This window comes from Lepus europaeus, chromosome 1 (genome assembly GCF_033115175.1).
Source record: "Lepus europaeus isolate LE1 chromosome 1, mLepTim1.pri, whole genome shotgun sequence".
Lineage (NCBI taxonomy): Eukaryota > Metazoa > Chordata > Mammalia > Lagomorpha > Leporidae > Lepus > Lepus europaeus.
The window spans coordinates 113,324,376-113,338,670 of record NC_084827.1 but is presented as its reverse complement, the minus strand read 5'-3'; the positions used below and the strand labels follow the sequence as shown (position 1 = coordinate 113,338,670).

At 41.9% G+C, this 14,295-nt stretch overlaps 1 protein-coding gene across 1 annotated transcript in view; it reads right to left on the bottom strand.

Moving 5' to 3' along the window:
* The window catches only part of MYO3B (myosin IIIB), a 331,588-nt gene that overhangs the window by 81,770 nt on the left and 235,523 nt on the right, over positions 1-14,295 (bottom strand). Inside the window, exon 23 of the mRNA XM_062196326.1 lies at positions 427-506. Within this exon, the coding sequence (XP_062052310.1) occupies positions 427-506 (80 nt within the window). The remainder of the gene's footprint in view (positions 1-426; positions 507-14,295) is intronic.

The window sequence follows — 14,295 nt, the reverse complement described above, 5'->3', positions numbered from 1 at the left end:
AGAACAGTAAAACCATTTTTTTAGAACAGAGTATTCATAAACCTTCAAACATCCCCTTAGAGCAGAGCAATGGAAAACAGTTTGGTTTCCTTCCCCCTGCTGACCCCATTTCATCTGTTTTCCTCCTCTGTGGATTGGAGACAGAGAAGACATGCTTTATCTCTTCTTAGCTGGACTTTTCTGCCAAGCATCATCATTCTGCATCTTTGCAGTAATCTTTCTGAGAATCAGGGTTCCATGATGGTGTTTCAAACTTCCTGACCCCTACTATCCTAAATGTCTTCCATCTCTTTATCAGACTGTTTGGGCTATATTAAAGGAGATGACACTGTCCACTCCAGCATTATCCCCAGGGCACAAGAACCACCTTGGTTCACTTTTTTTTTTTTTTTTTTTTGGGGGGGGGGGTACAAATCTGCTACTCACTTTGGCTTTCCCAGCACTGAAATGGGGAGGCAATGATCTTGAGGCTGCCGACACCCTGGCTCTGGTCTGGGCCAAATTACCTGAGCAAAAGAGACAAAGAACTTAAATTGAAGTAAATGTGAGGAATAGGACCTCAAGGAATTTTCCTTTCATATCCTTGTATTTTTCTGAATTTTTCAAATTTCCAAATTATCTCTGAACTTGAAAAATTTAGAAAATTTTGAGTTTTTATTACATAAAATATAAAAATTAGTTAAAATATGAATAATTTAATGAGACCCCATATGAATAATTTTAAATAATTTATAAAATAAAATGAATTTGTATTAATTTTACAAGCAAAAACAATAACAGAAAAGTATTGAATTCACTCAACAAATTAGGAATAGAAGGAAATTATCTCAACACAATAAAGGCCATAACACATGTGAAAAACCCACAGCTAGCATATTCAATGGTAAAAAACTAAAAACATTTCTTCCAAGATCAGGAACAAAGCAAGAAGGCATACATATATATAAAGTCCTAGCTATAGAAACTAGGCAGGAAAATTACATAAAAGGCATCCAAGTCAGAAAGGAAGAAATAAAATTATCTACTCACAGACAAAATGAAAATATGCTGAAAACCCTAAAGATCCCACACATTGTCATCACTACAAAATGAACTCAACAAATGCAGAGGATATGAAGTCAGCACACAAAAAGCAATTGCACTGCTATATACTAATAACAAATTATCCAAAAAAGAAATTAGGAACATAATTCAGTTTATAAGAATATAAAAAATACAAAACTTAAGAATTTAACCAAGGAGGCAAAAATTTATACACTAAAAACTTTAAGACATTGCTGAGAATAATTAAAGAAGCCACAAATGCAAAGACATTGTTATGCATAAGATAGAAGAGTTAATATTGCTAAAAAGTCCATAGTATCCTAAACAATCTACAAATTCAATGCAATCACTATCAATACCCCAGTGACATTTTTCACAGAAATAGAAAAAACGTGCTACAATTCATATGGAACACAAAGGACCCAAAACAATCAAATTGATCTTAAGAAAGAAAAATCTGAAGGCTTCATTCTTCTTGACTTTAAAACATAGTACAAAGCTACAATAACCAAAATAGTATGCTATTCTGGTCTGGCCAAAAAACCCATGAGAGTATTTCAGGTATGGAAATGCCAAGAAACTGTGGCAAAATAAAAAATGTCCTACGTGAAAGAGACCTCAGTGGAAAGAAGGGGCCATCAAAGAAGGATGTACTTTTCTCTGAAGGGAGGAGAGAACTTCCACTTTGCTTATGGCCTTGTCTAAATACTGACAGAGATTATGGACTCAAAAGTCTCCCATAGCCTTGGCAGCACATGTCAAGAGCCTCAGGTGATCACTGATGTCATACATAAGAGTGCTAACTGTTAAATTAACAGGAGTCACTGTGCACTAACTCCCCATGCAGGACCTCTGTCCTTAATGAGTTGTACTACGAGAATTAACTGTAAAACTTGTTCTCAGTTTTTTATATTTTGTGTGCATGTGTGTACAAATTGTTGAAATCTTTACTTAGTATAGAGTTGGTCTTCTGTGTATAAAGTTAATTGAAAATGAATCTTAATGGAGAATGGGACTGGGAATGAGAGAAGGAGGAGGAGGTGGGGTGGGAGTATGGGTGGGAGGCCGGGTATGGTGGGAAGAATCACTATATTCCTAGAGTTGTACTTATGAAATTTGTGCTCATTAAATAAAAGGTTTCTTTGGGGAAAAAAATAAAATAATTTCACTGGAATATATTATTTGTCAGTTAAAAATAAAAATTAAAAAAAAAACAGTATGCTATTGGCTTATAAACATATAGACCAGTGAAACAGAATAGAGTGCTATGTAATAAATATACATATTTATGGCCAAATGATCATCGACAGATATGACAAGTCTACACAATGAGGAAAATATTCTCTTCACAAATGGTGTTAGCAAAACTGGATGTCTACAAGGAAAAGAATAAAATTGAACCCTTATTTTACCCTGCATACAAAATCAATTCAAAATGGATTCTAGAATTAAACATAAGACCTGAAAACAGGAAACTCCTAGAAAAAAAATATAGGAGGAAAGCTTTATGTCTTTAACATTGGCAATGATTTTTTTTAGATATGATACTAAAAGCATAGACAACAAAAACAAAAATAGACAAGTGAGACTACATAAAGCTAAAAACTTCTATGTGACAAATGAATCAACAGAGCGAGGTAGGAGAATCTATGAGTTAGGAGAAAACATTGGCAAGTCATACAACTGATCAGAGGTTAATGTCTAGCATATCTTAAAAAATTCCTATAATTTAAACAAATAACTCAATGAAAAACTGGCCAAAGGACTGGAGTCACATTGTTCCTCAGAAAGCATACAAAGATGAACACTGGGGCCGATGCTATAGTGTAGCATGTAAAGCAGCCACCTACAGTGCTGGCATCCCATATGGGCACCAGTTTGATACCTGGCTGCTCCACTTCCGATCCACCTCTCTGCTATGGCCTAGGAAAGCAGTGGAAGATGGCCCAAGTCCTTGGGCCCCTGAGCTCACGTGGGAGACCCAGAAGAAGCTCCTGGCTCCTGGCTTCAGATCAGCCCAGCTCCAGCTGTTATACCATTTGGGGAGTGAACCAGTAGATGGGAGACACCCCCCCCCGCCCCTCCCTCTCTGTAACTCTGTCTTTCAAATAAATAAATAAATAAATAAATCTTTTTAAAAAGTACATTGTAAAAAAAGATGAACACTACCACTAATCCTCAGGGAAATGAGGATCAGAAACTCAATGAGATGAGGCATCACCTCACACCTGTTAGGCTGTTCATCATCCTTTGAAAAGAAAATGATCCATGCTAAAGATGATTTGGAGAAATTGGAACCTTTGTGCTCTCTTGGTGGGACGATAAAATGGTGCTGCTACTACACAAAGCGTGGCATGAAGTTTCCTTTAAAAATTGAAACTAGATCTACCATATGATCCAGCAGTCCCACTCTGGTGTTTATCCAAAAGAACTGAAAACAGAATCTCAGAGATATTTGTGCTGCCATGCTCTCTGCACCATTATTCCCAGTAACTCAAAGGTGGAAATGAATTACATCTCCACCAATGGATCAAGAAAAAGCAGCATACACAGACAATGAAGTAACATCTGGCCTTAAGAATGGGCGTTCCTTCATGTGCTGCAACAGGGTCCACCTGAAGCACAGCGTGTTAAACGAAATCAGTCAATCCCAGAGGCACAGGCACTGCTGGATTCCAGTTATACGTGGTCTATGATGTAGTCACACTCACAGAGGCAGAGAGCAAAATGACAGCTGTCAGGGACTGGGGGTAGGAAGAAAGGAGGAACCGCTATTCAGTGGGTACAGTTTCAGTCACGCAAGGTGGAGAAGTTCCAGAGACCTCCAGTACCATCACGTGCCTACAGTCAACGATGCTGTATTATACACTTAACTATTTGTTAGGAGGTGCTCAGTGATTTGTCCTCCGGAACTCATGCAGGAGTTTAATCCTTACTTTAGTGGTGGTGAGAGGGCGGAAACTTAATCCCACTGTGGTGTGTACAGCGGGGCCTTTGAGAGGTGAACAGGATTAGAGAAGGTCTGTAGGGTACAGTCTCCAATACTGAATGCTGGTGGCTTTATAAGGAGAGACAGAGACAAGTCTCACACACACCACATGATGCTGTAGGCTGCTCTGTCAGTCAGGAGGCCATCACCACATGAGACCCCCAGACTTGAACCTCCAGAACCACAAACCCAAAGAAACCTCTTTGCTTTATAAAATTAGCCTACTTCAAGCATTTCATTCTAGGAACAAGAATCAGACTAATAAGGAGGGTAGGTTTCATGTTGTGTGGGTGTGTGTCTTAAGGTTTATTTTATTTTTTTGAAAAGCAAAGTGACAGAGGGAGAGGGAGAGATAGAGAAGAGAGAGATAGTCCATCTGTTCATTAATTCCCCAAACTCTCTGCAACACCCAGGGCTGGGCCAGACTGAAGCCAGGAGCCCTGAACTTCATCCGGGTCTCCCACATGGGTGGCAGAGATCCAAGTCCTAGGACCATCATCAGCCATCTTCCCAGAGGCATAGCAGGAAGCTAGATGAGAAGCAGAACAGCCAGGACTCAAACTGGCTTTCAGGTATGGGATGCCAATGTCCCAAAAGGGCAGTTCAGCCCACTGTGCAACAATGCCTGGCTATAATAAAAAGTCTCCAATTAGGGCACTGCCAGCCATGGGAAGCAATGAGTATGGAAGAAGAACGATGCTAACTGCAATTTTCCCGAGAAAGAAGACAGATAATGGGAGCACCGCTGTGAGGGTTTGAAGCAGACACTGATGGGCAGATCAGTCAGGAAGGATCCTGTAAGGGAGAAAAATACTTTTTCCTCCACCCTTCCTAGGTCCATGGCCGAGGCCTCTATAACCAAAGATCAATGAGAGAAAAGCACACAAATTTGCTAAGTGTTGTGTGTGACACACATAGGAGCCTTCATAAGAAAATGAATTGAAGAGCAGCACAGAGAAATGCAATTGAAGAAGAGAATGATATAAATATACAGGTTGAGCATCCTTAATATGAAAATCTGAAGTCCAAAATGCTCCAAAATCCGAGACTTTTGGACGCCCACCTGACACCACAAGTGGAAAATTCCACACCTGGCTGTGTTGCAGTCACAACGCAGGTACCAGACTATGTGAATAAGGTATACAGGAAACATAAATGAATTTCATCTTTAGACCTGAGTCCCATCTCCAATGTATCGTAAGTATATGCAGATATTCCAAGAACTGAAAACACCTTTGTTCCCAAGCATTTTGGATAAGGGATACTCAACTTACAATGACCTGCGGAGAATTAGCAAGACCTGCTTGTTCTGAACCTTCCCTGTGTCCCCATGTAAGGATGCCTCTTTGCTCTGGCTACATTGAGGGCATGTGTCATATGAAAGTCTTATGACCTGAACCAGGGGAAAGCCAGAACAGCCTTCCTGCACTCTATGACCTGCTTCCCGGCAACAGGGGGAGGGGTCAGAGTGACAGTACTGCTTCTGCTATTTTCTCAAATTCCTTCAGCTTCAAATATCCCATATGCCCAGGTGACACAGTTTGGGAGAGTAAGTCCTGACACCCACCGATCCCTCAGCACAGAGGGAGAAACCTGGCCCACCCCAGTGGACCAGCGGGGTAGGGAATGGGTGGCAGTAGCCTCTGGGATCCCTGGGGGAGGAGGAGACAAGAGAGTTCTCTGGGGTTTTGCATTTGCCAGAGGCAGACTTTGAATAAGTTAAAAACAACTTGGAAGCACCTCGGTTTCCTGGTGGGGGATTTACATGAGGACAGTACTGTCTGGTTTTCAGTGCAGTTCTATGACGGCATTTCAAGGAGATCTTTCCAAAAAGGCACTGCCGCCACCCAGCTGGCACAAGGAAAACGCTTCCTGTTAGCCAATCATTGCCTATTATCACCTTCATCATTATTTTCTGTGAGCAAATTCACAAAGCAGACAGGAGAAGGCAAGAGATCTATGAATCTGACACATCTGTAGCAACACTGCTTAGTCCAAAAAAAAAAATCCTAATCGAAGATGAGGGGGAAAATGATAGGGCAGAGCAAGGCCTGGCCATTCAGACACCTCTCACCACCCACTCGCCTCTCTGCTCCCGCCCCCACACCGAGGGGGTGGAGAGATCTGTTTGCAGTGTTACCTCCAGTGTCACTTGACAGTGTAGCAAGGTGGACAGTTGTCAAGGAGAGGAAATGCTGCAATTTGTGCATATGCGAGGCGCTCAAGATTTCAAAGTTTTAGCAAGTCTAGCAGAAAGATGTCCACATGTTTTCTCTGGCGATATCTTCAGAGGCTAAACTGTGATTAATAGCCCAGAAAAGAACCCTTTGAAGCGGGATTGGTGACATCAAAGTCGTAATCCAGGGGTGGCAGGAGCTTTATAATGAGTGGGAAGCATTTTAACACATTTCAAAGGATTTACAGCATGAATAAACAATAGACCTCAGCAGATGCGCCACACACACCTTTCAGAAACAGAACCTGTAAGGAGTTTCCATTTTAATTTAAATGTAAATACAGTGTTCACACTTGTCCCTTTCAAACGTTAAGCATCCTGGCAGCATCACCCCTCTACTGCTCCTTGCTGGCTAAGCAGCCCTACAGCCCCAGAACACACTCCGTGCTGCTGGAGACGCTAGCAACGTGTACTGGGAGAGAAAGCAAGGCAGAGGCATCCACTGGCATCTACATCCTAGGCAGGAACTGGGTCGAGAGAGAATTGGAAATGGAACTCTGCATCATTCCATGGGATTTCCCTGATTCCAGCTTAAAGGGGAAGAGACAAATGGTCTGAAGACGGAGCTGGAACTTGAGATGGCAATTTCCTGCCTGTTTCAGAGGATTTTCTTCTCTTGGAAAGTCCCCAGCACCCATGATTTCCTCTTCAGTCACTTCTTAAGAATCACCCAAACTGTTGGCTGTTGTTCTAAATAATCCAACAGCCTTCAGTCTCCCTCTGCTGCCCCCTCCAGGTTTATATGGTTTGTTGCAGGGTTCCAGTAGAGAGGGTTGGTGAAATTTTGCTTGGCATTTAATTGGGAAATATTCCTTCTCAACACAAGAAATAGGCTAATAAACAAATAAATGACTGAAAAGCAATGCTGAACTATAAAAAGCTGTTTGTGTCAAGCTGCTACAACTATATAGAGCTGTAAATTTTTTTTAACAATGTTCAAGATTAAGTTATCTGAATAGACCTGAGAACTGACACTATGGGTCCCACAGTCAGCCTGCACGCTGAGACAGAACTTCACTTCCTGTGCACACTGCAGTCACTTTGTGTCACTCCTGTCTCTCCAGTAGCATGGTTTGCTTTCTCCAGGAGGCTCCAGCCCAGGCAAACAGTTTTGATTTTTTCATTGTAGGAACTTCCTAGAATCATCAACTGTCAACTGACAGCTCCCGCCCTCTGATTCTATGAATCCCTCTTTTCTCAATCCTCCCCTTGCTGTTTCCACCAATCCTGGACCGTGGCCTGGTGATCCTTACCCAATTCTAACCCATGGCTCTCACTCTGAAAGACCCGAGTTACATCAAACTTGATTTCTCAGCACACTGACTTTGCCTTCTCATCTCCAAAACACTGTCCAGGATTTGAGAGGTAGTTGTCACCCTGATCGTAGTAAGTGACAAAATTCGCTTTACTTTGTCCCAGGTTGTATTGATACTGTTTGGGGAGCCAGCTGGGGACAGACTTATGCTTGTGCGTTACCTGTAGTGAATAAAATGCTCTAATTTCCACTTTCAACCCTGTAGCTAGTAAAATACAAGGAGATAAATTCAGTAATTGTATAAAATATACTGTATCATTTGGTATATTTTTAAAAACTTAGTTTGTCTTTACCTAATGATCTGGACTAAATCTATAATCAGGATTTGTTTTAGATTTGATTCGCTAAGGAAACTGAAGATAGCCACAAAATAGGACCGAGCTGCAGGAGGTTAAGAAGAGAATATGTGATGCTAAGAGTTTGGTCTTCAGTTTTTACTTTCTCCCCTGGCATTCATCTATGGCTCTAAGGGTTAACATCAAAAAATGGCCCAATAGGATGAAGAGTTCCCAGCCCACTTGGTCATGGCTGAATAGCTCATGGGAAGAATATGGGTAATTTATAAAAAGAGAAAGGGCTGCCATTTGTTTGGAGGAAAGGAGTCAGGAGTAAATAGAACAGCGTCTCCCCTTCCTTTTTATTGAAGAAAGAGACACAGAGCAATATCCACTCCCTATTCCAACTACAGCTTTGCCTTTTCCATGCATAAGCCAAGAGCCCAGAGCCCACAAGAAGTCCCTTCCTCATCCCCGTGTTGACTTAATCAGCAAATGTCAGGAAATTTAAATATCTTAAGCATAATTAACACTTTTAGACTCTCTCTCTCTCTTTTTTTTTTTTTTTTTTTTTTTTGACAGGCAGAGTGGATAGTGAGAGAGAGAGAGACAGAGAGAAAGGTCTTCCTTCTTGCCGTTGGTTCACCCTCCAATGGCCGCTGCGGCCGGCTCATCGCACTGATCTGAAGCCAGGAGCCAGGTGCCTCTCCTGGTCTCCCATGCGGGTGCAGGGCCCAAGGACTTGGGCCATCCTCCACTGCCTTCCCGGGCCATAGCAGAGAGCTGGCCTGGAAGAGGGGCAACCGGGATGGAATCCCGCGCCCCAACCTGGACTAGAACCTGGTGTGCCGGCGCCGCAAGGCGGAGGATTAGCCTGTTAAGCCACGGCGCCGGACAACACTTTTAGACTCTCTATCAAAGGAAGTCAATCCACTGGTTTCTCCAACTTTTGTCCTTTTTTATTTAAACTACAGCTTTAAAGATTCCTGACACACAGATGTCAAGTTGTTGAGCTAAAAAACAAATAGTCACTCCCTCCTCCTTGCACAAACTTTCAAACAAAACAGGATGTCACCCCAGCAAAGACTTCGGGGAATCCCAGATGGTATCAAGGACCTGCCACAGTCAAGAGTGAGGTTGTTTTGTTTTCTGCACTTTACTGCCATGTTGGCAGAATTTCTTCTGAGATAGGCCAGATAAAGAGAACAGTCTGTCCTCCCTCTTTACATACATACATACATATAAAATTTGGGGATGTTTGCTTGGAAACAACACAACTGTCTCAGGACCTGCTAAATGAAGACATATGTATGAGTCTACACTACTGACAGCTACCCAGGAACACCTGACTCATTCCAAGAAAAAGAAAAGAAAGAAAAAAAGAAAAGAAACCCATATACAAAAGTTTGTGGGAACTGGAATTAAAAGATAAGCTTATTTTGGAGCAAAAGACTTTTTGAAATCCAGGCACAGAAGGGGTCTTCAAAAAGTTTATTGAGGGGCTGGCATTGTGGTGTAGTGGGTAAAGCCACCACCTGCAGCACTGGCACCCCATATGGGCACCGGTTCAAGTCCTGGCTGCTCTACTTCTGATCCAGCTCCAGGCTAATGAATCTGGGAAAGCAGCAGAGGACGGCCCAATACTAGGGCCCCTGCACCCATGTGAGAGATCCAGAAGAAGCTCCTGGTTCCTGGCTTGGGTCTGGTCCAGATACGGCTGTTGTGGCCATTTGGGGAGTGAAGCAGAGATGGGAGGGAGATCTCTCCCTCTCTGTAACTCTGCCTTTCAAAATCACAAAAATAAAGCTTTACAAAAAATTCATTGAAATGTATGTTATAAAAAAACTGAAAGTATTTAAAAACCATTTGCACCAAAATAAACGGAACGTTCAATTGCATTTTTCCACGAACTTTCTGAAGTGCCGCAGACACATCTGTCAGCCCCCACGTGTCGCCTACTCTTCTCCCAGAGCCACATGGATATGCCGCACAGTGGTTTGCAGTCAGGCCAGGGCTACAGCTGGGCAAAATCAGAATTCAGGCAAAAGATGTGTTCAAGTTCTCTGCACCTCTTCTCATCTCCGATTTTCCCTGCTGAAGTTGCTATATGCCTTTAATGCTGTCACCTCCCCATCCCCACAATGAATTTGCCCTGCTTCTTGGGCCCACCAGGAACTTGTCCATAACTTCGTCTGTTTTCCCATCAAACCTCTTTTGTCTTTGACAAATCTTCAGGTTCCTAATCTCCTCTAACAATCCAGGTGTAATTTAATGAACAGATAAATGTTTTAGTTCACTTGGGGTGAGATGTTTGCATGGCATGGAAAGTTTTTTTTTTTTTTGACAGGCAGTTAGACAGTGAGAGAGAGAGACAAAGAGAAAAGTCTTCCTTTTTTCCATGGGTTCACCCCCGAAATGACCACCAGGGCCAGCGCGCTGTGCTGATCCAAAGCCAGGAGCCAGGTACTTCCTCCTGGTCTCCCATGCGGGTGCAGGGCCCAAGCACTTGGGCCATCCTCCACTGCCTTCCTGGGCCACAGCAGAGAGCTGGCCTGGAAGAGGAACAACCGGGACAGAACCGGCGCCCCGACCAGGACTAGAACCCGGGGTGCCAGCGCTGCAGGTGGAGGATCAGCCACGTGAGCCACGGTGCCAGCCAGCATGGAAAGCTTTCTGAAAACAAAATGTTTATGGAATGATTCTATAGACTGGGAATGTTGGGCATCTGCAAACCAGCTAGTTGTTGAGGTAAGAGGGAAATTTTGAAACAGGAGACTTTTCGTTTAATGATGCTGAAATTACTCATACGTTGAAACAATATGTTAAGGGCCTTCTATGGGTCATACTAAGACGAGTAAAACTTAGTTCGTTGTCTCAAGGAGAGCCTAAAGGAGCTGTTAAGTCTGTGGAAAGAAAGACACAAAAGCTTTAAGAAAAAAAAAATTCATCTATTTATTTGAAAGGCACAGTGACAGAGAAAGTGGAAGAGAGAGAGAGATTGAGATTGAGATTCCATCTGCTGGTTCACCTAGTGATAAAAAAGGGCAACAAAGATCACTTACCTGATTAAAGATCTCTACAAGCATCACAACCCAATGCTAACTCTGAAGGCTGCAACTTGAGGCCTCTGCTGTGGCCCACAGGTTAAGCTGCTGAGTGGCAGTTTGAGTCCTGGCTACTCTGTTTCCCTCGAATGCACCTGGGAAGATGGCTCAAGTGTCTGGGCCCCTGCCACTCACATGAGCAACCCAGATGGAGCTCCTGGCTTCGGCGTGGCCCAACTCCAGCCATTGTGGCCATTTAGGCAGTGAACAGCAAATGGAGACTTCTTTCTCTTCTGTCTCACCCTCTCTCTGTGTCCCTCTTTCAAATAAAATAATATAAACCTTTTAAGAAAAGGCTGAACCTAGTCAGTGCACTTGCATCTGAGTCCTTTCAAGTCAGTGCAAATAGGCTACCTTACGTCGGTATTAATCTTTAGAAATCTGATTTTAGAAGTTTGATTCTTTACAAAATTTATAAGCTTCTTGCAGCCAGGCACTAAATATCTATTTCTATTCCCATTCATTAATTCATAAAATATTTCTTCTGCATCTGTTACAATACTTGCAAAGTACCCAAATAGAGACATTAAAAATTTTTTTACTGAAGACAGCACCATGCACAAGAACAACATTTTCAGTTTCTACCCTTGGTCCTGGAGATGATCATATCTACCATCTCTTGACAAACTTCAGTGTCATAGATTCTTCTTTCAGTCATGCAAGAAAATGTATGGCTCATTATCCCAAGGAGATGAGCAATTGACCATGAACTATTTTGTAGAGTTAATGCAGCGCCATAGATGAGTAATAAGCCAGGACAAAATAAATTTTTGGCTTAAATATTTCTAGAGGATGTCTCATCAAAACTGAAGATATTAATAATGTAGAATGCTGAAAGCTGCCCATTAATCTAATTAACACTGTGCCTTCTGATTCCCCCAATGGATTCTAAGCTGTTCCAAGCAGGTACTAAGCCTGTTCCAGCTACCATTACATACCCAATGTTGAGCATATTATTCTTAGTACATAGTGAGCACTCAATAGATACTTGTGAATGCATCCATGTATGTTAATAAATTTTTAAGCAACTTGACAACCAAAGCCCTCTGGGAGCAGGCCCCAGGTCACCTCACTTCCTTCCTTACTCCCTGAACTCCTTAGTGGTCTCTGGCCATGCTACAATCTTTTCATATTTCAGACCCTTCTCTCAGACTACTTGATGCCTGGATTGCAGAAGTGCACGGTTAGGCATGAGGGTTCCGCGGGGCAAACCATCACAGATTTGTCTCAGCTCTGCCACCTACTTGCTGGGAAAGCCTGGGGGGCCCTTACTTGCCTTCCTAGTATCTGGGTTTCATCATCCATAGAACCAGATGAATGTTTACTGAGCTTGGAGACTAGCGTGTTTCTATTAAATTTATAGTTAACAGAGTTCCACTGGTGCATGGAGCAGCAAATATTAACAGTGCAGGAGAAGTGAATGAAGCCATGTGGGGCCTCCAGAGTTCCTGGTTGACCTAAGAGTCCCAGTTTAAGCTAAATCACTTGGCTGAGCTCAGTGATGACCTCTTTAGCATATGTTTTGAGATTTTTTAAAATGCTATGAATTAGGCGTTCCAGTTAACCAGAGTTTTACAGAACACCCAATTTTCTTGTGCCTACAGCCTCATCAAATATTGAATTGGATGACTGAAAAGAGAGTAAATAAATTGAGGATTTTCATTTAAGGTTTGGAGACATTTCCTTCTTTTAGGTTTATCTTAAGTTATTTTTAAAACATGGAAATCACAAATGAGAGGAAAAGAAAGGAAGGTAAGAGGACACGGTACTGCATAATGTTATGGACAGCTTTACAAAAATATCCATCTGAGATTAAGGAAGAAATGTAGACATGTATTTATTTTTACCTCTTGGAGGTCACTCTGCTCCAGATCAGAAAAGAGTTAACAATACTTGAATACTGACACTTCCTGGGTGTGTACAATGTAGTAGATACTATGCTAAGTGTTTAAAGTGAATGACAAAACACAAAAACCTTGCGAGCCTGGTCACCAGCCCATAGAAAGAAGGAAATGGACTGCACTGTACCTCTGAGAGTCCTCCAAGACATCCTGATTAAATTGTGGTCATTTCAGGGATTTTGATCCTCCTCAAGGCAGACCACTCAGTACTGACAAGACTGCTGCCTGGCCACACTAATGGAGTCCCACTGATTTCAGATGATATCTGGATTTTTTTTTTCTTTTTTTGCTGTCATTTACACTCCAAACCAGGTCGACCAATCAGCGACCCCATTGATAGTGCGATCACCATTGTCATCCATAAGCCAAACCTCATCATCTGGAAAGCAGTTGATTTGGTTCTTGTATTAAACTGAACTACCTCTGTGAAGCACGAAGAACGGAACCATTCTACTACGTGGGAACCTCAATAAAATCTTAGCAGTTCTCTCACGACCGCTAACTCGCACGTTGAGCTAAGTGGCCTTTAACTTAGGTTACTGATGTCTCCCATGTGCATGTCAGTGGAGCTCACAATTTACAGCTTCTCTGCACACAACACGTTGGCACCAAAGCAAAATGCTCATCTTTATAGGCTTCTAACATATGGGCTGCATTGTTAAAAATTGATCTCATGTTCTAAAAAGAAAAATACAGTTTCTATTAGCATGACCCATATTTCTGGGAGAAAAAAAGAAATTTGGAGCCATCTCTATGTGGAGATATTAAATTATGATGACTTTGTTTCTAATTTGTTTGACTTAAAGTACCTGGAGATATGTTTTAGCAGGGAGAGATGACCTAAAAGCCCCCTTATAGGGAGGTTTTTATAATGGGATGAATTCATAAACTGTACATGGCTTTAAAATGATTTATCCAGTAAGGAATATTCAAATAAATACAGAAATAAAAGGAAGAAAAACTTTCTTCCTTTTTTTAATGAAAGAAATAACATTTATTCATTCAACAAACATGTAATTGCTCCTGTGATATGAAACTAGGTAATTTATTATAGATTACATTAGTACATGATCAAATATCACTGTTTTTAAGCAAAATATCTATATAAAAGATATTATTGATAAACAGCATCCAGGATAAACTATATATAATGAAATAAGTCATGTAAAGGAGGTCTTAAATATGTTTTTTTAAAAGGGATTTATTGAAATCACATGACATATTAAAAGGACATCATTAAGAAATACCACTTTTGGAAGCCATCACTGTGGCACAGCGGGTCAAACTCAAGCCTGCAGTGCCGGCATCCCATATGGGCACTGACCTGAGTCCTGGCTATTCCACTTCCGATCCAGCTCCCCGCAAATGTGCCTAGGAAAGCCATGGAAGACAGTCCAGGTCCCTGTGCCCCTGCACCTATGTAAGAATCCC